Consider the following 26,301-nt stretch of genomic DNA (forward strand, 5'->3'; position numbering starts at 1 on the left):
TTAAGAGTGGGGAGGGTGTTGGGGAACAAAGTATTGCAAGGGAAATGGACAGTTATGACCCTTTGACATTGTGCCCCCATGTTTGCTGCACATTTCTGTTCTCCTACAAGTTGAAGCAGCTGTTAATCTGTAGATCACTTGGAAAGTTGATGAAGTATGAAGCATTTACTTAGCAGCATCATGTTATGGGAATATTCAGAATAGCAACACTCTACAACCGTGTGCCGATTCTATTTCTCACCCTTAATATACCAATAATCATGAGGCTGAACAAATATAATGTCCACCTGTTTTACCTGTTAGCCGAGAAGCATGTTTCTGGGAGAGTGTTTTTCATTTGTATAGGATTTACTTATGTTTCAACACCTGCCAGTGTGCACGACATGAAGGATATAATTGTAATAATGCTTTTCATGTGTGCACTGGTTGGTGTTCATGCATTTCAACAAACTGTATGCCAGAGCTAAAAGTTTCTTTTGTTTAATGACACCACTAGAGCACATTGATTAATTAATCATCAGTTATTGGATGTCAAACATGTAGTAATTCTGACTGTTAGTCATCAGAGGAAACCCACTACTTTTTTTCTAATGCAGCAATGGATCTTTTATATGCACTTTCCCACAGTCAAGAAAGCACATACCACAACCTTTGAACAGTTGTGGTGCACTGGTTGGAATGAGGAAAAAACCCAATCAGTTGACTGGATCCACAGAGGTGGTTCGATCCTGCGATACAAGCACCTCAAGCGATCACTCAGCCGACTGAGCTAAATCCTGCCCCGTATACCAGAGAGTCTCTGAGAGACAACACAAACTTCTACCATAATATTGAAAACCATCATGCAAAGATGGAACATATAGAATTTTGTTTTAATTCACTTGATGAAAGGTTGAGGTTGCCAATAAATTTGTTTCTGTCCATTTCACTTTGTTCATTCCATTGATTTGTCCTTAACAATTATTCAATGTTGTGTATGGTAATGGGGTCTTCACGAGTACTCGGGCGCAGGCTGAGTCTAGCAAGACTTGAGTCCCATTCACAGGACTATAGAACCCGTGCAAGGAATAGGATAGGATAGGATAACATATTAACATGCCTATATCCAATTAAGGTTCAAGCACTGTGCAAGAAAGAGCATTCACATTTAATTAAATTTTTTACGTCATTTTTCCATATGCTTGCAGCCGGTTACATTACAGGGCTATGAGACTGTGTGGCATGCAATACAATGGGATAATTTGGCATGTTCAGCGCTGGAATTGAGATGCATAATGCTATTTTACTTTATTTCTTAGTCTTATTATCTAATGTAAGTATTGGATACTCTGGTCCGGGTCGAATTTGACCCTCAAGTACTCCATATTTTGGACTCATTGAGGCCCAATACCTTAAGATCCCCATACAAACGTAGTCATTACTGAAACCAGAACAATTAGTTTCTATGTTTTCAGTCCACACCATTAATTGAATTGACACTAGAATGAGATACCGGTAATATGCTTAGCACACACGGACAAGACTGCCACATTGACGTTTTTGCTCATTCTTCACTGATTAATTGGTAGGTGAGTTGATCAGTGATGCCTCTAATGTGCAGTTTAATGGTGTCACATTCCATCATATTTATGTAACACCAACAAAACGTTTTAATTGCACCAGTTGGTGTGTGCTGACACATTTTAAGACTACTGCAGTTTGGAATGTTGAGTTAAGTGTTGTCAGTAGGTGTGGACTGAGCATTATACTAAAATCTGTTTGACTGTATTATCAGTAGTACTATGCGAAAAGGTATTCTCCTCTGCTATGGGACATTATTTAACACTCCATGCTGCTAACTGACCATTCTTACACACCCGTTGGTGAGAACATCATTCGTTATTTTTGATAACACATAACTTTTTAACACATATGTACATGTGTTAACATGTTAACATATGACTGGCTGCACCTATATGATGACCAGGTCACCAGTGCTATACCATCCACTGAAAAAAAGAACGGTTGAATCGATCACTCCAAGATAACCTGAAATTGACTTGTCTGTGATGCACAAGTTAACTATAAGCCCACAGGCCGTAAATAGGTTTTATTTGGAAAAGGCATTTAAATTTATTTTAAAAAAGTTTTTTCTGGTATATCAAAGGCCATGGTATGTACTACCCTGTCTGTGGGATGGTGCATATAAAAGATCCCTTGCTGCCAATCGAAAAGAGTAGCCCATGAAATGGCGACAGCGGGTTTCCTCTCTCATTATCTGTGTGGTTCTTCACCATATGTTTGACGCCATATAACCATAAATAAAATGTGTTAAGTGCGCCGTTAAATAAAACATTTCTTTCTTTCTTTCTTGTATACCACCAAATCAAATCCCATTGATGACAATAGTAATATATGTAGCTAAGACTCCTACATGCAGCATATCAATCGACATACATGTCATGTAGCGAGTAGCGTCTATGACTACCCTATTTCCACAAAACAATCGTCATGCTATTTTTAGTTCAAATTAAATTACAGGAATTTATTGGCCAGATGAAACAACATTTTATCTCAACAAACAGGGTCACATTTATCACCAATGGCAGGACTGCATGCATGGTAGCCTCAACTGTGGGATGAAAATTTAGGTGCACCTCAAATTTTGACCCAGTGAACCTGGAATTTTGACCCAGTGCACCTCAAACTTTGACCCATTCAGAATACTAGTTTGTGTACGGCAACCTAAAAGATCTCTTGCTACTAGTGAAAACAAGTGAGAGGATTTCCTTTCTAAAACAATGTCAAAATTATCAAATATTTGACATCCAATAACCGATGATTAATAAATCAATGTGCTCTAGTGGTTTCATCAAACAAAACAACCTTTACATCATAAATAAACATACATGTGGCATCTACATGTAACTACCAATGACTGGCGATGTATTGATGGAGAGTTCATTAATGCTATATGCCCAGTGGTAAAGCTTTCGCTTGATGCGCAGTCGGTCTAGGATCGATCCTCATCAGTGGACCCATTGGGCTATTTCTCATTCCAGCCAGTGCTCCAGAACTGATGTAACAAAGGTCGTGGTATGTACTATCCTGTCTGTGGGATGGTGCATATAAAAGATCCCTTGCTGCTAATCAAAAAGAGTAGCCCATGAAGTGGCAATTGACAGCGGGTTTTCTCTCTCAATATCTGTGTGGTCCTTAACCATATGTCTGATGCCATATAACCGTAAATAAAATGTATTGAGTGCGTCGTTAAATAAAACATTTCCTTCTTCTTAATGCTATACATGTATGTAATTTACTTTGTTTAACTTAATTTTGTTGTAGGCTGACCACTATCTTTGATAATTATAATAGACTGTTGCAAATTAAGTGCAGCATATTTGAGAATGTGTTTCAGATTGCTAGTCTTCAGCATACATGGGAAGAATCGTGTAGCCAAAAATATCCCTTTCAGACTACTTTACTATAAATCACAAAATGTGACAAAAATCAATATATTCAAGAGCTGTCTGCTTCATGCTGGATTATACATTGTATGGTCATAGCTCAGATCGATCCCCATTGGTGGGCCCATTGGCTTATTTATTGCTCCATCCATGCAGTGCTCAACAACTGGTCTATAATAAAGTCTTTGGTATGTACTACCCTGTCTGGGATGGTATATATGAAAGATTCTTTGTTGCTAATAGAAAAAGAATAGTCCATGGAGTACGTGGCAGCAGCAGGTTTCCTCTCTTATTTGGTTCATCAAAGGCTGTGGTATGTGCTATCCTGTCTATGGGATGGTGATATAGAAGACCCCTTGCTACCAATGCGCTACAACAGCTTGCTCTGAATGTGCAAGTTAAACAATTTCCCAATGGAAAAATATAACGGGTTTCCTCTCTAAGACTATGTCAAAATTACTAAATGTTTGACATCCAATAGCCGATGATTAATAAATCTATGTGCTCTAGTGATGTCATTAAATAAAACAAACTTTATCTGGTTATCCGTAGCCATTTGTGCATCTTCATATAGCTGAAAATAATAATGTGTTAAGTGCATAAATATTAAATAAAAATTTCTTCCTTTATTATTATTTTTTTTGTTTGGTATAGTAATAGGTTTCTTTAAAATGCCAACATTTTGAAATGAATTCTATTTAATATAACTTCTTTATTTTTGTTCTGTTCTTACAGAATGTGTATATGTACTAGAACAAATTCACACGAGCGGTGTAGAAAAATTACTGATGCTATGTTGCAGCGAATGAATGTTTAAGAACACCCAAGTATGAACATCAACATTAGCTATTGGGTGTACTATACACATGCGTATCAAACACACTTTAGGCTGTTAATATTACATATATATACTAACAGTTTATGTACATACATGTCAAACTTAAGCACTGTTCCAAATTTTATCACATGGTGTGTGTGTGGGCGAGTAGGTGGGTGTGTGGAGAATATTTTATAAACTGACCAACCACAAAATAAAATAATATTAAGGTGCATACACACACACACACACACACACACACACACACACACACACACCACACACACACACACACACACATACATACACACCACACACGTGAGCAATTCTGGAAGAACAGTTATGGAACTGGATGACTATGGCTCAGTGATAGGCCACTAGTCTGGGTAAAGAAACCCATTGGGCTTTGTGTTCTTCAGCCAGTTCTTCATCACTGTATTCATATTCAAAGATCATGGTGTGTGCTGTCTTGTCTGGGAAAATGCCTAGAAAAGACCCATTGTTGCTATGTTATCAGTAGTAAGAGTAGGCCCTGCAAGTTGGTAGTTCTGGGTTTCTTCCATTGTAAAGACCCAAAATTAGTTGTCAAAATTACCATCTGATCTCCTAAGACATGTTTCTCTGTGGTAAATAATACACTAGGGTGTTGTTAATCTAACATTTCTTTCCATAATATATTGTTGTTTGTTTATTTTTTGTCTTTGTTCATTGCAGTAGTTCTGGCCAAGAAGTTCAGCGTATTAGTGTTATTACAAACCTTCCCGACCTCCTTCAAAACAACCATGCAGAATGTATGCGGAGAGTGGTGCCGAAAGTCAGAGTAAGTCACTTTTCAAACCAGCTCGTTAAAATGGTACCAGCAAGGTTTTTACCTTCACTCTTGTTAGAAATTTGGTTCCACTGCACATAATGTGGGACATTTTCAGTTTTACTTTGAACAGTAACTTGTAACAAATGATAACCCGAATTGTTGTCCACGTGCTATACAGATGAACATGTTGACATTTAGATGGACCATGTTGTCTTCAGGCTAAATCCAAAACAATTCCACTCCATATTTTTGGTATGGAGAGTAGTGATGAATACTAGTGGTGGGAATTGTTGAACCAACCAATCATCGGTTATAATCGGTTTGTCGACATTTTAAACCTTTTTTTACTCAAGGTTAAAAACATGTAAGTTTGTTTGCTTATTGACATGACTGTCAAAATTTGTTTGCTTATTGACATGACTGTCAAAGTGTATTGTTACTCAAGGTATCTAATGGATACAAAAGATAAGACTAAAAGTACTATACATGTACAATTGTCACTTTTATTTTTTATCTGAAAATAAACTTTCTTTTCAAGTTAAAGGAAGTACTTCTTGAGTGTTTTTTTTAAAAATCATGTTCACATACTCCGGCGAAAGTTGCAACTTTTTCTTGCTGACAAGGTTTCCAGCTCTGCTAAAAACTCAACCGGTTGTTAATTATAAAATCAAGATTATTGGTGAAATGCACGGATCTCGCAAGTTGAAAATAGAATGCTCAATTACCCGACTCGACTTTATCCTTCGTCAAATAAATTAAAGATAAATTAATGTAAAATTGATTTAACTATATTTATTGTAGGGTATAATGTATATATGCAAAATGTTAAAGCCATATAAACATTACATTTTGCAGATCAATCTGCAAATAATACAGAGTTGAAACTTGTAGTTACCGTTTTTATAGATACCATTCAGGTAACTTCGGCAATTTCTGTAGCATAAGGTATGTCTATGTTTATAATCGATTACCAGAAATTGGATTTTACCAACCAATCTTTGATTATTCCAATTAATCGGACCACCACTAATGAATACAAGAGTGGTGATAAAATGCTGGTGGGATAGTTATACAAAAAATCTATATTTACATTAATGAATCTGGTATGTATGTATTTGGGCTATTTTCATAAAAAGGGGCAAATAACGGTAAAGACATGGTAGCTCCAATATTTTCCACAAAACAGCATATAATGTAAATAATGCAATTTAACTGCACAGCGAAAATCAAAATTAGAATTTTCTTTGTTGAATAATAACGATGTATAATAATAGCCATATATATAGACCGTTGGCGTTAAAAGGAAAACAATGAATTGGCATGTAACTTCATAAGGAATGAAGTTAAAATTCATATTAAATAACATATTATTAAGTTTTAAACCCATACCAACACAAATGACCTTTTAAAAAAAAAAAGACATCCATTATAAATAAAAATGTTTCATTACAAATTACAATTAAATGATACAGATTAAATATCATTTTTAATACGGGTAAAGAAAAATGCTAGAACAGCCAGTTTATGCAGCTTGACATGCATTGTCTCTGAAGTAATCGATAATGCAGTGTAAAGAGACTAAAACCTTAAAAGGTAGAACTGCCGCGTGTTTTATAAATTAGCCTGGGAGTGGCAGTACATACATGGCAGAATTTCCTTGAGAGTGGCTGTCCTATAGACAAGGCACTAGATAAAGATTGATGGAATCATTCACTATTCCATATATTTTGTCGTTCAGATTTATCTTGGATGTTCCATCAAGATTTAACCCATGCAGTTTTATAAATATATTTTTATTTATTTACACTGAACTTCCACAAAAAAATTCATTTTAGATGGTATTAGTTTACATTTTAATAAATTACTACGTTTTTATATGAATTTTATATTTGCATGACAATTACTAGTAATTGATTTTTAGAATAATCCCAGTAGTAATGGGAAAATGTCATTGTTAGTGTGAATTAAAACTACAAGATAAATTTTGATTTTGTCCCATAATAAAATACTAGTAAGCTAATTAAACAGGATTAATTTGTCCCATAACATTTAATAATGTCAAAACATAGGTCTACTAGATAATTATGGTGTATCCAGTCCATTCCAATAAGCCGACAACATTTAAAAAAAAAAAATTCCAGTGTCTACAATATTTAGAGCTATATTTGTTTACAGCCCCAAGCTGAGACTGAGTCTGGTCAGTCTGGCGCTGTCACAATATAGAACATGTTCAATAATATCGTCTCCTGCCAGAATGGTAGTTCACACCAGCAGAGACGCGGTGTCTTTTGTCACATTGGTCATTCGATTCATTTTTAGTGTGTTTCTTTTTTTAATTGGTATCATACTCGCCACTCTAAAATCGATGGTCGCCCAATGGACTACCTTTATAAAATTCTTAGTCGCCCTTAGCCAATAAAGGTTGCCACGGGCGACCAGGCGACTGCTAATTTTTAACCCTGTAAAATGATATACCTTAAATGTCCACCCCGTTATTGTGTATAAAAGCACACGTTATTGTTTTGGAATCGCAAAACTCCCTAAAATACTAAAAGTTTGCCTTTTAAACTGCAAAATGTAAGTAAACATAATACATAAGTTTCTTAAATTTCAATTTAAAATATTAAAATAAAACTATACTGCATAAAACTTTTAAGTTGCACCTTTTATTTATTTTTTTAATTCTTTTTCATTGTTATTGTTTTTCCATTATATTATCTACAAAAAGGACCAGATGGCACTGTCGCATCTAGATCAAGCTTAGATCAACATGTTAAGTACATGAATACTAGCTGGGTATCTTTATAGGCAAGTTACATGTATTTTAAATTCTTAAAACACTTTTTTCAATGTCACACTTATTGTCTGTCTTTACCGTTAGTTTAATAAATTATCCTGGCAGCATGAGAAACCATCATTTATATTTTTTCATTCAGTAAATCTATTTTTAAAAGCCATTTGCATGATTGCATTGCTGAAGTACATTACAGATGGCAGAAATACCATGTCATTACCATTATAATTGTTGTCTTTACTGCTATCTATGTTGAATAATGGAAAAGATAGATTTGACACTGTTGTTACAAACATCCAGTCTAATATTACATGTTACATATGCTTGTAATGGTAACAGTTATAGATATCTATGCACATTTATAAAAGTATTTACCATTATTGATTTTCTTTGCTATTAATAAATTAACGGTAAAGACATAACGGTAAAGACTATTGTGTACTATTATGCCTTACGATTACGGGTAAAAACAGAAGCACAAAAATATATTTATGTACATTTAAACAAATTATACATCTCTAGTTTTGCTGCTTGAAAATATGCACCACTGAACATATCTGCTTTAGATTTTACTATTAAAGACATGAAAAACAACATTTTATGTTTTTAAAACTTCTTTACCGTTATTTTCCCCCTTTTTTTTAAAATAGCCCATTTGCAACTTTAAAGGGGCGGGATTTAGCTCAGTTGGTTGAGTGCTCACCAGTGGTGCTTGCGTCACATGGTTGAACCACCTTGGTAGATCTGTTCAACTGACTGGGTTTTTTTCTCATTCTAACCAGTGCACCACAACTGGTCAAAGGCTGTGGTATGTGCTTTTCTGTCTGTGAGAAAGTGCGTATAAAAGATCCCTAGCTACTAATGGAAAAATGTAGCAGATTTCCCCTGATGACTACGTGTCAGAATTACCAAATGTTTGACATCAGTAGCTGATGGTTAATTAATCAATGTGCTCTAGTGGTGTCATGAAACAAAACAAACCTTTTTGTGCAACTTTAAACATTCACAAATCATTTTTGTTTGATAGTCAGCATGTGTTTTGATCAGACCTGTCAACCCTCCCGGATTCCGCGGGAGTCTCCCGGTATTTGATCAAATCTCCTTTCACCTGTGCGGGAGACAGTTTCTCCTGTTAAATGATATTTTTGTAAGCATAAAAAAAAATCGATCCTCTTTTGTCAAAATAACAGAAGGGAAGTAACTCTGCCTTTTTTTCTCATTCGGAAAATGTTGACTACTTTCGGTTTCCGAGAATGTAACAGGCCAAATTGTCCCGACTGTTTAACCTTTGCCGAAGTGAGAATTGTGGGATAGCCTATTTATATTGTTAAAAAAGCACATGGAGTTTATAAAATGACGTGTTATTATAATGTTTGTTGTCATCGTAATGGCTACGAAGCGTGTTGCCGCTAATTCAACAGGCTGTGTATTGACATTCAGTGTTGCCATATAAAAAAAAAAAACCTATCCAATTTAGTTCTAATAACACCTCTGAATTGTAAAATGTCTTCCCACTGGATTACATAATGCAACTATGACGAATCTGAACTGCCAGACTCCCGAGTTCACCGATACACACGATGCATGTTAAAATCACATGTCACAGCAAGACAACGAAAAGACCAATTAGCTGTATAAACATACTTGTGTCAGTTAATTTTGTATATTTGTGCGGTAAAATGTTGCTTATAAGGGTACACTTCAAGAAATTATTTTTGTACAATTAAAAAAAATTGTGTTTGACATTGACATAAAGTTACTCACGGAAATGGGTATAATTCTGGTATATTTCACACTATGTCCGTAATGAGGTTTTACTTATGATTAATGAAAATACAATGTTTAATGCATCATTATAATGATTTTAAATAAGTACCACACCACCGTTCCTCATTATAGTAAAATCTGAATATTAATTTATAAGATTTATATAAATTTGTCTTTGGTACTTAGGTACACTAACCACAAATGATTATGTAACGCAACCTGTAAGAATGTAAGTGTAATACCGTAAATGTACTAATTAAATTTTTTATTTCTTGTTCATGCTCTTAACATTTTTGGATAAAATATTTTTTTTTTTTAAATATGTATTAAATCATAATATTTAAACTTAAAAAAAAAAAAAAAAATAATAATATTTTTATTTATTTTAATGCCAAGATCTAAGGTTAAGAAGTATATATGACATTATAAAGTATTCATATAACTTATTGTAATAATGTTTTTTTTAAATCTTGCGCTTTTGGGTTAAATTGTGTTAAATTAAAAAATCTCCTGCTTTTTGACAAAATCTCCTGCTTTTTCAACACGCACCTCCTGCTTTCTCTTGACTAAAGGTTGACAGGTCTGGTTTTGATATTCACAGAGTAAGAGCTAACCATATTTGGTTAGTTGGTAGTAAATTCCTCCACTTATTGAGAGACCCAACAATGATGATGAGGTGCAAAGCTAATATAAATCATCTCCATGTACTGTGAAAGCTACACATACATTCTATTCATAGACCATTCATATCACTTTGTCAGAATGCATATCTTTTATGTTCATTTTTTTCTAGTACACATCAGCTATTTTTCTATTGATAAAACAATGTTTGTGTGGTTGTGTTTTTCCTGGTGTTTGATGTCAGGCACAAAAAAAAAAAAAAAAAAAAAAAGTAATCATTGTTTCCATACATTGCTTGCGTTTTTCATATTAATAACATGTTCATGCTAATTTTATGATGTACATTATTCTTGCATAATTTGTTTTTCACTCTATATCCAGTGTGCGATTTTGGTTTTAAACATTTAAGTGTCATAAGGACTCCCTGTTTGCAAATCTTTAGAGCCCGCCACCAACCCAGCGAGCCCTGCCATGCATCTCCAGTAGAACAGAAGATACACTAAATGTTTTGCATAAAACCATGGAAAAGATTGCTATTCAAGACTGTGGTTTCCCAGGATTTTAAGATATATGTGGACTCTGTCATTTCGAAGAATCAGTGTAATTTGTACAAATAATTTTTATGAGCCATGCAGGCTCGTATGCTAACCAAGCTAGGGAGTCCTATATGATTTTTGCAAGCCTCAGGCTCCCAGACTCTCCTCAAAATCACATACTGATATCCTAAAGGTCCTTTTTTAAGTGTATAACATTACCAATTGTTTGTTTTATCGTTTAACATTGTTGTGATTACATACAATGTTAGCAAAAATAGAACAAAGCACCTAGAAACTAATGACTAAAACAGTTCTGAATTTATAAAACTATTGTCAGCTTTTACATTAGTTATGAAAAGCCTTCTAAAGACATGATGAAGATGACCAGGTATGTCTTTATTTTTAGAGACAGGAGAGAGGATATTTGTGGGGAGTGGACATTTGTGTAATGTGAGTTTTCATGGGACTATACTGGAACATGTAACATGACCATCACAAAAACATAATTGCTTTACAAGAACAAACATGCAATCACTTTTACCTAAGCAACATATATAGGTAGAAATATGCATTCTTGAAATGTTTTTCTATTTTAAGCGCTTCCAGTCAGCATTGCAGAATTCTTTGGATATACATGTTACATGACTTTGCACATGCACGTCATGTATAGTGTTCAGCAAACGACTATTACACTCATGAGCAAATTACCTGAAGCCCTCTACCTGTACCACCCATGCAGTCTGCTTGTAAATCACACATCTTGGAAAGTCACTAGAACAGCGAGACTCTTGAATCAAACTGTTTCTGACGTCTGCTCAAGATCTGGTGTCTATATTAGAGATCAGCTCTGGATATCCCCCCCACTTGTTGGGTAGTTTTTTGGCTTCTCTAAAGTAAAATAGCCCAATTCTTTGCCGTATGTTCCACAGCAACATTTTACTGTCTCCTACTGCTGTATCAAATTCTCTTTGATGTGAGCTCGTTCTGATATATATATATATCTCTAGTGATACAGTTGTGTAAGCTGAGTAACTTTGAATAAGATGTACATGGTTAATTGTAATAAATTATAAACTTGCTTACTTCTTACAGCTTACAGGGTTTCCTGTAATGGTGGTAGGGGAGGGGGATATTTTGTTTTTTGAAATAGAGAAAAGATGGAGGGGAAGGAAATATTGTGGGATCCATTACCCACCATTCTCCAATGGCTGTGTCATTTTTATTCTCAATCTGAATGTAAATAATTCTTCTTTCTTTTACTATTATAAAAAAACATATTTTGGAATATATTAATATTCGCTCATATTTTCGTTTTGAAATAACAAGAATGAAAGTGTCCAAATCATTTGCTCCTGATACTGATGAAATCATTCACTGCTTTCATGTTTGGAAAGCCTGTACATTATATTCATCGGCTCAATCAGAACACCTCTCCAAATTCAACTGTTAAGCATTGTCTGTTATTTCTGCAAACTGGGTGGGAACCGGTACTGGGCTGCGAACCGAATACCTACCAGCCTTATGTCCGATTCTGTTAATTTCAAAGAACAAAATAGCAATGACTGCTACATTTTACTTTATGAATAAAAATGTAACATTTGTTTTGAAAATCATTGCAACTTCATGGTTTTGAACTTTACTTATTTCCTGTAATTAAACATTGACGTTATTATTGATGGGGTTTTTAAACTGTTAAAGAAAACACTTTTAAACATTTAAAAATTAGTTCAGTTTGTCAGTTGAATTAACATACCATGCCTGGCACAAATTGAGTGTAAAAGGCTTGGAATATAGATCTGGCATGGTAGTACTATAGCAAATCTGAACGACAAAACTTGTTATCTGCAATTTTCAAGACCAAATCTCTGCAAAATACAAACCTGTTATCAGTACAAGGGCGATATTTTATGGCCAAGAAACCAATTAAATTCCACAGCATACATAAATACATGTATAATCACCTCTTTATGTAATGTTAGGTAAAAAAATCAATATCAAAAACTAAATGTCAAATTCATTATGAACCTGCAACCACTGATTGTCAAAAGAAAATATTTTCTGCAATTTTTTTTTTTATACTGTATGATCCAATATAGTGGCAACACTAAAAACTATTATTAGAAATGAAAGGACATAACATTTTCTATAAACCAATACTAATAAAAATCAGTTGTTAATTTTTGTCATGCACTCCTAATTTTTAATCTTTTCCACTTACTAGAACAAATATTATCAAACTCACAAACTTATTTTCCCCTTAATATATTACAAATAATATATGATTGTTACATATATACATGTAATGGTTCATAATAAGCTACATGTATGCTGTTTACATTAGTTACAAATAAAATTCAACCCAAAACTGTTAATGTCTGTTAAAAGTGTTGGCCTGCGTGCTGGTATGATACATAGCATAATAAAGTCACCGTTTCCTAGTTTTCTTCTCTTTTTTTAGTTCATTCCTTCTGGAAAACATTCTGTCTGAAATCTGTACTGACATGACTTATGAGATTGCATTTTCATTAAATATGCATATAATTGTTGAACACTGTATAATGCATTTGGTAATTTGAAGCATGTGTGTTTAACAAATTTGTGTTAATCACTGACAGTTTTTTCACCTGTAGTGTTTTTAAACGGCTACATCAGCAGTTTGGGATGGTAGTCGGCCTCATCACAGTGCATGTATGATGTGATAGTTTTTTGCTAAGTGTTTTTACACAGCACCGAGTTGAAAATGTTTTAATTTAACCACAAGTCTTATGTACTGGATAATGGCATATGATATTTGGCATGCGTCTGTAGGAATAATTTGTGTTATAAGTTAACCTGAAATGATATCCCACCTGTGGTGTGGTGGGTCTTGTAATCAGTCTTCATTGGTGGGGGAACCGGCCTCGGTGGCATCGTGGCAGGCCATCAGTCTACAGGCTGGTAGGTACTGGGTTCGGATTCCAGTCGAGGCATGGGTTTTTTAATCCAGATACCAACTCCAAACTCTGAGTGAGTGCTCAGCAAGGCTCAATGGGTAGGTGTAAACCACTTGCACCGACCAGTGATCCATAACTGGTTCAACAAAGGCCATGGTTTGTGCTATCCTGCCTGTGGGAAGCGCAAATAAAAGATCCCTTGCTGCCTGTCGTAAAAGAGTAGCCTATGTGGCGACAGCGGGTTTCCTCTCAAAATCTGTGTGGTCCTTAACCATATGTCTGACGCCATATAACCGTAAATAAAATGTGTTGAGTGCATCGTTAAATAAAACATTTCTTTCTTTCTTTCATTGGTGGGCTTACCAGCCTCGGTGGCATCGTGGTTAGGCCATCGGTCTACAGCCTGGTAGGTACTGGGTTCGGATCCCAGTCGAGGCATGGGATTTTTAATCCAGATACCGACTCCAAACCCTGAGTGAGTGCTCCGCAAGGCACAATGGGTAGGTGTAAACCACTTGCACCGACCAGTGATCCATAACTGGTTCAACAAAGGCCATGGTTTGTGCTATCCTGCCTGTGGGAAGCGCAAATAAAAGATCCCTTGCTGCTAATTGGAAAGAGTAGCCCATGTAATGGCCCAATCTATGCGGTCGATCCCGCTTACATGCATGAAACAGTGGGCAGACCTGGCACTGGCTAGTATGAATATCTATATATTGTATGTACATGTGTATGTTGAGGTTGACGATTACATACATAGATATTAACACACTGGCACAGGGGATAATTAAATCCTTTCTGGCCTCACAAATTGTCCCATTTAAGGTGCATGTACAATTGTAAAAACAACATGATGATTATGTATATATGGGGTTTAGGAGTATTTGTTTTGGTTTTAGTTGTTGGGGTTGTTTTTGGAGGGGGTAGGCGGGGGATGGGGTTTGCAGTGAACTATTATTAATTGATATGTATTAAGTAACATACTTTAAATTCTTTTAATTCATTCTATAACTACAATTGCATCTAGACTTTATCTGCATTAATAACATAGGTGCTTTGAGGTTACATCCATGGTTCAAGCACACACCTTCATGTGAGTTAATACTTCCATCAGGAAGCTTTAAAAATATCATGCATGAAATTAAATAAAATATAAATAAGAAATTTTAGATACAGGTATTTGTTACCCATGTGTTAAATAAAGAAGATATCTGTGTGGTAATCCGACGCAGTGCAATTATGTGTGTAACATTCTTGCATATATACTTACGGCGATTTCTTGAATTCTTTACAAAAATAACATTTGAAGAAAACAAGCAGGGTGTTTTTGTTTTCACAGTAGCTGCTGATCGATGGTTAACTGTTTACCGAAAGATAACTTTTTTGACATTGATTGGCAGTTTGGTAATTACATAATTACAAAACATGCTAACAAGAACTGTGTCTTTAACTACATTTAAACTAATAATTGTCAAAACCAAAATGGTTTCCAGTAAAAACTTCAAGAATAAACAAGTCAGATCAGTATATCAATTGCTTGTTGTGTCAGAAGTAGACAGAAGATCGTTAGGATCCACATAGAAAAACAGCCATCGCCATAGATAGAAGATCGTTAGGATCCACATAGAAAAACAGCCATCGCCATAGATAGAAGATCGTTAGGATCCACATAGAAAAACAGCCATCGCCATAGACAGAGGATCGTTAGGATCCACATAGAAAAACAGCCATCGCCATATATAGAAGATCGTTAGGATCCACATAGAAAAACAGCCATCGCCATAGACAGAAGATCGTTAGGATCCACATAGAAAAACAGCAATCGCCATATATAGAAGATCGTTAGAATCTACATAGAAAAACAGCCATCAATATATTATCCTAGATTACATCATTTGATAGAAGTCAAGACGTGAAAAGTTTACACAATTGTTGAAAACATTACATAGGCACCTTTATTTATTACCATTGTTATGTTTTGAGTCATTTGACTTATTTGTGACTTAACGTAGCCCAGTGGTAAAGTGCTCGCTTGATGCGCAGTTGGTTTAGGATCGATCCCTGTTGGTGGGTCCATTGAGCTATTTCTCATTCCAGCCAGTGCACCATGACTGGTATATCAAAGGCCATGGAATGTGTTATCCTGTCTGTGGGATAGTGTATATAAAACATCACTTGCTACTAATGAAAAAATGTAGCAAGTTTCATCTCTAAGACTATATGTCAAAATTACCAAATGTTTGACATCCAATACCCAATCATTCATAAATCAGTGCTCTAGTGGTTTTGTTAAACAAAAGAAACTTTAAACTTTGTTTATTTGTGACTTAATTGCACTGAAAAGGCTATAGGCTTGGCATATACATATATATGTGAGTGGATGTTAGTAGATGATTGAAAGGAAAAAAAGTTAAATGTCAGACAACATGTTTCAATTTTGATGTTGATATTCAGGTTAAAATATTAGATCAAAACTTTGGTGGTGATGGTGCCAAACTGTCTGGAACTTAAGCTTGTTTAATATACCATATGTAGCAAATATGGTAATTTTACTGAGTGTTTAAAAAAAAAACCTACTGAAAAAAAAATAACCACAAAAACCCCAAACAACCCAACTTGAATGTTGTGTTTCGTGTACTCTCTACATGGTTGTCTCTATGTTTTCATTGTGTAATATTTATTGTGCTGAGATTTGATAATAAATTGAAGGGAAGATTTTTTTTTTTTTTTTTTTTACCAAGTATATGTTTGTTAACATTAGCCTATTTAGTCTGTCTCATCCTCCTATAAAAATGTTTTATGTAAATAATTTCAGTTTGGTTTGACATGAAACGAAAAGTAAAAGTGTTTTGCAAATAATAAAAATATGCTATTTTTGTGTGCAATTTAGAAAACAATTGGTTCAGAAATAAATAATTTGTAGTGAATTCCATAGTATGAAAAAAGACATTCCCAGTGTGATGGACTATAGTTGTTTTGATAAATGGATAACCATTGGTATCATAGTTACTGAAAAATATCTTATAAATATAACAATTATTAACAAAAAGCTGGCGAAATCGATGTTTTTTGTCTCTGAAAGTCTGCTCAAATCACTGAGTTATTAGCGGTAGTGAGAAGTGGAAGTCGCCATGATATTTCGAACCCAATCAAATTTTAAAAAGAAAATCACACAACGGACATCAAAAACTGACTTGTTTAATGTCATAGCTCACTTGGCAGCTTGTTGATCGGTGTTTTTGTTTTGGCACCAATCTGTACATCAGTGCATGTTGCACGGTGTGCAGTGACCAGTCAAACGTTGTTAATTCTCGGCCACATTCATTTCAGTAATGCTAGAAAATACTAATTGTTACTTTCATTTTAAGATAATAACAACACATTCAGGGTTTCTGCCAGAAAGTACAAAGGGTACAATTACGTACCGTAAAAGTTTGGAAATTAATGAATATATTATTAAAACTTTTAGAAAGTTTATGTTTAGAAAATTGCTGATTAAAATTGTCAAAGTACATGAAATGCAGTGTCCAAATTCAAAAGATTTCAAACTGATAATCTAACCCCGTCGGTGGACCCATTGAGCTATTTCTCGTTCCAGCCAGTGCTCCATAACTGGTGTAACAAAGGCCGTGGTATGTACTATCCTGTCTGTGGGATGGTGCATATAAGAGATACCTTGCTGCTAATTAAAAAGTGTAGCCCATGAAGTGACGACAGCGGGTTTTCTCTCAATATCTGTGTGGTCCTTAACAATATGTCTGACGCCATATAACCATAAATAAGATGTGTTGAATGCTTCATTAGATAAAAAAAAAACCATTTTCTTCCTTCCTTCCTTCCTCCTTCCTTCCTTCCTTTAAACTTATAACCACCTAGTAGGGGCACTTATAGTCTGTTTTGTTTTTATTACATACCCTCAAATTATTTTCTTGAAGAAAGTTTGACATTAATTATCAACTACTTAATAATCATCACATTTTTTATGAAAACATACAACTGTTTTGCATAAATTTATTTACAGGAAGTAGTAGTATTTTATATTGAAATATTAAGATTTGAACTGAGTATATAATTCAGAATCTTTCCGAATGAATACGGAACAGGAAGAAATATTATTAAAGATACTGATAAATGTTCACTTAATTTGCCTATGTTTATCAAATTTCTCCCTTTTCTCCTGGGAAGGATGAAGTCACTTCTAGTTTTTCAATTCTAATTCTAGATTAGGGCCTGCAAAAGGCATTCCCATATATTTAGACGGAGCATGTACATGTATGTTCTTATTAATTCATAACAAGAGCAGCGTTCATATTTCGAGAGTACTGAATTCCTCAGTTCATGACTCAGCTGGTTAATGACGAATTTAAGATGAAAGAATTGCTGAACACAACCCAAATGCAGACAGGTGCAAATTATCATAAAATATTAAACACTCCTTAGCCTTATGCCCTGCAAACACAGTGAACTAGAATGGCAGTCTGTGAATTTGTCAGGGAAATATAATGTCTTTTAAATGATAAATGATGGCCATATGCCACAGTCTTGAAATAGGGCCGTGTCTTAAAACAAGCCGCACTATATTGATCCATTCTTGATGACTGCTCTCAATGTCTGGCTAATTTCCAAGTCATGGGATTCACCAGGTTATCTTTTCAGAGCTACAGTCCCAAGCCACAAGTATTTGTCAATACAATTATGATTATATGTGTACCATATAAAACAGTTATTGCACAATGATTAATGCTGCTATGTTTAAGACTAAGACAAAGATCTATGTTGTAACATTTAGTGGCTTTACAGAGTCATTGTTAATGCAAAATTTTATAATAAATATACAGGCTATTATATAAGATTAAAACTTTTTTGTTATTTTGTTATTTTTTATTTTTTTTTTTAAATTAATGTACAACATTAATGTACTTCTATAGTTTTGGTTCATGTACTGAAAGAAAAAAATAATAATAAGGGAACACTTGGTATTGTAGACTAAGTTTCATCACAATTAGTGTTGTAATGTTTGTATAAAATAAATAATAAAAATGTATTGTAGGACTGAATTAATGTCTGTAATAAATTAACTTGTTAGTGTTGGTGTGATCCTTTAATTATTCCATTAGTATATATTTATAGTGTATGCCATGTAATCATATTTTTATCATAAAATTAAGAAATAAGGTAGAATGTTTGGTTTCAGTATTTAAAAAGTGACTTTTTATGCCATACATGTACATGTATTATTAGGGAACTGTACATTATTTTCATGGTACTTAATGTGATAAATAGTGTAGCCATTTAGTGTTTACAACTTACTTTGGATTTTATCATTGATCACTGTTAGGGAAGGCATTCATATGTAATATCTTGAGATTTCGTATTGAGTAAGGTGGGTGACATATATATATATATACCTTGTAAACTTTGCTGGGATAGTAGGGATATAAAGCTAAACAAATTAAACCAACCCCCAACCCCCCCCCCCCCCCCCCCAAAAAAAGAAACAATATATAAATTTGCATGTAATGATGCTACATTTGACATACCGGTACATGTACCTGTAGCATTGAGAAGCCTTCGTAAAGACTTGTAACAAGTGGTAAATGAATACAAGTCAAGTTTTACTGTTACATGATTTGGGAGAATATAAAGGTGCTGTTTTAAGAGTAATTTTAATGGTCTGTACCATTTTTTTTTTTTTTTTTTTTTTTTTTTTCAACTGGATGTTAATTCATAGCATTTATCAGTTGTACAGAAAGTCAAATTTTTTAATTTTTGTTTTGTACATTGATTATTTTTATTTAAAACATGAATGTATACTTTTCAACAGCTTGTGCCCAAAATTAGCAGTACTTGAAGACAATTTCTGTATTGAATGTTAAGACATGTTTGAGATGTTCAAGTTAATGAACCATCATCAATATAGATGACTCCTTCCTTCACTGCTTTGTTCATGTAATTGTGGCCGGAAATTGAAATGTTTGGATTGCCCAGTGGAATAAACATTGTTCTTTCGGGATTCCAGACTTCAGCTGTTTTTCCTCACATTTCCATTCTTGTGCAATTGTTGTGCAATTGTTGTGACAGTTTTATGGAAGTTAATTAACCTCACTGCTGTAATAGAAAAGCATATCTATTATCTTCTACTAATTCTAAGAGAAATTAAATATCCCAAAATAATTTCCTTTTGTACTTTACATTTTACTGAAATTACTGTAACCAAATTTGTTATTCAATAATCAAAATTGGTTTTAAAAAAAGAAAGAATAATAAACAAAAGGTAGTATATTTTAGTATTCTGAGATGAACGTTTTCTAGATTCATCAGGCATTCCAGATTTTTTATTATCTGTACAGTGTTTCCATGTTTCCACTGTCCAAAATTTGCATATTCCCTATTCAAAATTTACTATATGTTTTGGCTGATGCTTTGCATTCATTCTGAATGGGGCTGGGGCCGGGATGTGGTAAAGTATTTGCTTGATGTGTGGTCGGTCTGGGATCGATCCCTGTCGGTGGGCCCATTGGGCTATTTCTTATTTTCCAGCCAGTGCACCACGACATCAAAGGCCGTGGTATGTGCTGCCCTGTGTAGGATGATGCATATAAAAGATCCCATGCTACTTATTGAAAAATGTAGCGGGTTTCCTCTCTAAGACTATTAATAAAAAAATTACCAAATGTTTTACATCCAATAGCCAATTATTAATAAATCAATGTGCTCTAGTGGTGTCATTAAACAAAACAAAATTTCATTCTGAATGGGGCCTGCGATTTAAGACACTTGTGCAACCCTAACCCAAGGGCCAATCACAAATATTAATATTTCAGTTTTCTTTCTCTTTTTTTCTTTCTTTTTTATAATCCACTTTTATCTCAGCAAAAATCTTTTGAACTTACAATATTTTACCCATACTGTGGGTAAATTTTGGAATGACATCAACAAGTACATGTACCTGTAGCTGCATGAAATTGTAAATTAATTTCTAATTTAAAACAAATAAAAATCAATGAATATGTTGTACACGTACATGTAAGTAAAAGCTGACAGAAAAAACCGCATGCATCTATCACATGTGTATGCACTGGTGTTGATTTATGAACGTATGTATTTGAAATGAAGAGGATAAGATAACAGTAGTCCATTGTCTAGCGTAAACATTGTCATAATAGTTGATTGTGCTGGGACGGTGTTTACACACCCACAAATATCTGTGTTAGTCACTTGAGATATTGACTACGAAGTGCCAGTGCCTGTTCACCACCACCAGTGATACTTACAGACAGTGAATCACAGCGACTGAATCCTTCGTACTCACCCACACTCGGTCAAACACTCACTCACTTCAGCATGGAACAAAAATGTAAACAACCATAGAAGCTTTGCTATCTGTGAATAGTATTGTTGCATACAACAATGGCTAGTAATGATGTGTGCTACATGTATTGCCATGCAGTATGCTGATATATTATGATTCAAAAGGTATCTAATATGATTTACAATATATTGTCTACCTGCATGTATCAATTATATTCAATAATTTCTGTAAATTACAATTTCTATATTTCTTAAGAGTCTGAAAGAAAGAAAATGTTTTATTTAACGATGCACTCAACACATTTTATTTACGGTTATATGGCATCAGACACAGATTTTGAGAGGAAACCCGCTGTCGCCACTACATGGGATACTCTTTCTGATTAGCAGCAAGGGATCTTTTATTTGCACTTCCCACAGGTAGGGTAGCACAAACCATGGCCTTTGTTGAACCAGTTATGGATCACTGGTTGGTGCAAGTGGTTTACACCTACCCATTGAGCCTTGCGGAGCACTCACTCAGGGTTTGGAGTCGGTATCTGGATTAAAAATCCCATGCCTCGACTGGGATCCGAACCCAGTACCTACCAGCCTGTAGACCGATGGCCTAACCACGACGCCACCGAGGCTGGTCTTAAGAGTCTGATACATTAATTAGGTATGTTGTAGCATGCATGAATGCATGCACTTCCTGATTTTGCCACACAAAAAGTTGAAAGTTTATTCATATACACGTAGTTGTTTCTTTTCCAATGTTTTTTGTTTACCTCAGTGTAAAACATTTGCATGTAGCTCTGTTTCTCATAACTTATTACGTCCCCAATCAGTTTATTGAATAAACATTTTTAAAGGTTTAAATCACAAATTTCTTTTTACAGCCCAGCAGTCTTCCACTGAAAAATGTTACGGTCAAACCCTGACATTTCTTCCTTTATCTACAATAAATGGAATGGGATGGGTGGTGAATGGCGTAATACAACTTCAAGCATGGTTATTAATACATGTAGCTAGGTTGCGACCAGTACGTATTACAGAAACAGGCACTTAAATTATAAAGTCTAAGTACAGTAACTGTATATGTATATCTCGGATGGAAATAAAAACATTAATGGATTTTTTTTCCAGCTGACTATTCCATTGTTGCTGTATTTCAAGGTTGTTGCCATGTGGCAGCTTGTTTGTACACATTCTCTGTTTGGTACTTGATAGGTATACATGTAAAAACATCTATTGTTTCCACACACAACACTGACATGTATTTTGTGAAAGGTCATATTTGCACTATGTTAAGTCTGAGATTTCCATTCCTTATTGTTAAGCTGTTGTATATAATTTCAGAAATGTTATACTCAAGTTTCTTTAGTTGTTCCCTCTTTACCCCTTCCTCCAACCCTCTCCAGAATCTAGGTTATTTATATTTTTTTCATGTAATCATAATTAATACTGTAAATGAGAAAATGTTAGCAAGCATAACATGTTAGCAAATTTAATGAGGTAATACAAGATGCTAATATTTCATGATGCTAAATTTAAAGAGACTTACAACAGACAATGGTTATATGCTTATATGTTAAACCAAAAGGATAGCAAACAACAATAGTTAGTTAGCATGCACATTACTGTAATTTACTACTAAATTTAAGTTTTCTGTATACGTCAAGATTTGTCACAAACATTATTTCAGCTGATCTTCAAAACTTAAGCTTATACTTTTTCTAGTTTTAATATAACAACCTTGCTAAAGTTTCATACCGCTAATATGTTACTTCATTGGATTTTGATAAATTTTAAGATTGCTAATATTTTATGATTTATAGTAAATGAAAATAATATAAGTTGTCTTATGAGTGAAATATTTAGTAAAATACAGTTTTGATGTTTTTAAATGCCAGCCTATGGTGGGTCATATTATGTTTATTTGTATTTCCATCCATCCCTACATCCATCTATTGACCTTTTTTGTTCAGACCATTTCTTGGATACATATGCATACAGGACCATCAAACCAAAAGTGACAACTACTTTGGATGGCAGTGTTTCATGTACTATTACTATTATTGTAGACCAAATATTTCTGTCTATGTAAAGCTTTATTTCATGTTTTATATTTATTTTTTAATGATTTGTCTATTTTATATTGATATCATATGTTCAATGGCTTTTAATACAAAACATGAAATAAAACTTTACACACAGAAATATTTGGTCTACTATTACTGTGAGCTATTTTTCGTGGTTTACTGCATATTAAAGTGAATTCTTGTTGATAAATTCAGATATATGTAGTGTCTTACTGTTACATTTTCACTGATAAATTTATATTACTATATATTATCACTTATGATCACATTACCTTAGTTATGACATTTTTTTCAACATTTTTATACCGGCGTCGTGGCAGGCCATCAGTCTATAGGCTGGTAGGTACTGGGTTCGGATTCAAGGCATGGGATTTTTAATCCAGATACCGACTCCAAACCCTGAGTGAGTGCTCCGCAAGGCTCAATGGGTAGGTGTAAACCACTTGCACCGACCAGTGATCCATAACTGGTTCAGCAAAGGCCATGGTTTGTGCTATCCTGCCTGTGGGAAGCGCAAATAAAAGATCCCTTGCTGCCAATCGGAAGAGTAGTCCATGTAGTGGCGACAGCGGGTTTCCTCTCAAAATCTGTGTGGTCCTGAACCATATGTCTGACGCCATATAACTGTAAATAAAATGTGTTGAGTGCGTCGTTAAATAAAACACTTCTTTCTTTCAACATTTTTATTTTACTGTACACCCATTCATCTTTCCATATAGCTATAATATAGGTGTTTATAACTGATCAAAATATGTTAAAATATGTCCCTGTCCATTTAAAAACAAAAAAACAAAAAAACAACAAATAAACATGTAACTTCATAACTCATTTGCTCCGCAAGGTTCAATGGGTAGGTGTAAACCACTTGCACCGACCAGTGATCCATAACTGGTTCAGCAAAGGCCATGGTTTGTGCTATCCTGCCTGTGGGAAGCGCAAATAAAAGATCCCTTGCTGCCAATCGGAAGAGTAGCCCATGTAGTGGCGACAGCGGGTTTCCTCTCAAAATCTGTGTGGTCCTGAACCATATGTCTGACACCATATAACCGTAAATAAAATGTGTTGAGTGCGTCGTTAAATAAAACATTTCTTTCTATCATAACTCATTTGTCAATGTGGGGGGATTTAGCTCAGTTGGTTAAGTGCTCACCTGCAGTGCTTGTGTCGCAGGATCGAACCACCTTGGTCGATCCATTCAATTGATTGGGTTTTTTCTTGTTCAAACCAGTGCAGGATATGCTACAAAAATGATACTTAATTTGTCGTTTTATCTTTTCAGGAAGTTCTTTATGTGGCCCAGTCAGAGATGCAAGTGGCAGCATCATCAGCATTCCTTCAAATTCTGCAGCGAGAGCTTGTGCCCATCCAGAACTACACCCAGACATTCCTCCAGACCATCTTGCTCAGCGTAGACAGCAAAGACCCAGGTTTGTCAGTGGCTTTGACACATTACAGTCACAGTCATTTTTACTTAGACATTTTACCCTCCATTTTCATGAGTGTAGTATGTTTCTATTCATTTATAGTTCATTTTTAAAAATATTTTAATGTTTATTTATTTCTAGTAGTTGTTTTTAATAGCTATATACAACATTTTAAACCTCTTGACTAATCACAAGGATTGAGACATGTAGGACTAACAAAATGAGATTTGAAAAAGTACAACAGTACTTGTATGATCTAGTTGGCTGATCACAGGAGCCGGTTGATTGGAGCATATTTTGCTGGAAGTGGAGGGACGGGACATAGCTCAATGGAAAGTGCTAGCCTGATGTGCAGTCAGTTTAGGATCGACCCCCTTGGTATGTGCTTTACTTTCTGTGGGATGGTGCATATAAAAGACCCCTTGCTCTAATGAAAAAAGGTAGCAGGTTTCACTGTGTATCAAAATTACTAAATGCTTGACATCCAATAGCCGATGATTAATAAATCAATCATTGTGCTCTAGTGGTGTCGTTAACCTTCTGACTACTGTAGGCAAGATGTCTCGCCTGATGTCGCACCAGTCGACATACTGTACACTGTATACAGTGCATTCTCCAGTTCATATTTCCTGCCATTTTGTGCACAACACTCACCGGAAAGACTTGTATAACAGGAAACAGAAGACAACTCGGCTTCCTGTATCGTTAGGTTTTTGTTTTTCATTTAAAAATAGCTTGTAATTCTGAGTTGAAAAAGTGGTTTTCAACAGGTATTTTCACTTGACAACAATGCCACATCGTTGTCATTTTCAGGGATCAATAGTTGATTGTGACAGCTAATTTTATAATAAATTTGATTGTTTTACCAACAACACAAATCACCAAATATTGGGATATGAATCATAGTTTGGTTTGGGGTTTTTTAAATCTGGTCAGAAAACCACTGTTTTCAGGAATAATAGACATAAATACTGGACAGCTGGCCAAAAATGCTGGTAAGTAAACAAGACTTTTTCAATTTTTTGCCTAATTTTAGTCATCATTAACTGATCTAAAATATCATAAAAATTATTAAAACCCATGAAAATAAATACTTACCAATTCAAATATGAACTTTATTTTATGTATACTCTGTTAAAAAAGAAACGCATAGGCGAAATATTCATGGAATTATCTCTTTAATACAAAGTGGCATAATTTCGTTATTTATGGTCGTATCACAGTCAAATTTGACATGAGTATGTGACAATGTCCTTGCTATGGACTGACGGCAGTGGAGACGTTTTTGTCACCAAACAGTAATCAGTACCTTGTGTGGCCATCAGCAGCAGCAGCAATCACTGCATGACATCTCCTTGGCATAGACTGAATGAGTCTCGGAATCCTGCAGTGCATGTGACAGTTGCGGAAGCGTCTGAGGCTCCGGGTCAGGCTGGCGTACATGTCTATCTAGTTTGTCCCATAGATGCTCAATGGGGTTGAGATCTGGTGATCTTGATGGCCATGGCAGCACATTAATGTTCTCATTCTGTAGGAAATCCATTGTTACACGTGCCGTATGCGGCCTGGCAATGTCCTGCTGAAAGAGTTCTCTCTGTCGATCTAAAATGGGAAGCATGTGATGGCGAAGAATTTCATCCCAGTAGCGTACAGCTGCTAGGTTGCCTTGTACGAACACAAGTTCACTTCTGCCGGTGTATGAGATGGCTCCCCACATCATGACACTCCCTCCACCGAATCTGTCAACTTGGGTGATGCAG

The 26,301-nt window shown here is 34.9% G+C and overlaps 1 protein-coding gene across 4 annotated transcripts in view; it reads left to right on the forward strand.

Annotated features, from left to right (window-relative positions):
* Positions 1 to 26,301, forward strand: part of LOC121370603 (serine/threonine-protein phosphatase 4 regulatory subunit 4-like) — a 115,826-nt gene that overhangs the window by 37,869 nt on the left and 51,656 nt on the right. For all 4 annotated transcript variants that reach the window (XM_041495945.1, XM_041495946.1, XM_041495947.1 and 1 more), the window contains exons 3-4: positions 4,978 to 5,083; positions 24,397 to 24,544. In XM_041495945.1, the coding sequence (XP_041351879.1) occupies positions 4,978 to 5,083; positions 24,397 to 24,544 (254 nt within the window). The remainder of the gene's footprint in view (positions 1 to 4,977; positions 5,084 to 24,396; positions 24,545 to 26,301) is intronic.

Source organism: Gigantopelta aegis, chromosome 4, assembly GCF_016097555.1.
Source record: "Gigantopelta aegis isolate Gae_Host chromosome 4, Gae_host_genome, whole genome shotgun sequence".
Classification (NCBI taxonomy): Eukaryota; Metazoa; Mollusca; class Gastropoda; order Neomphalida; family Peltospiridae; genus Gigantopelta; species Gigantopelta aegis.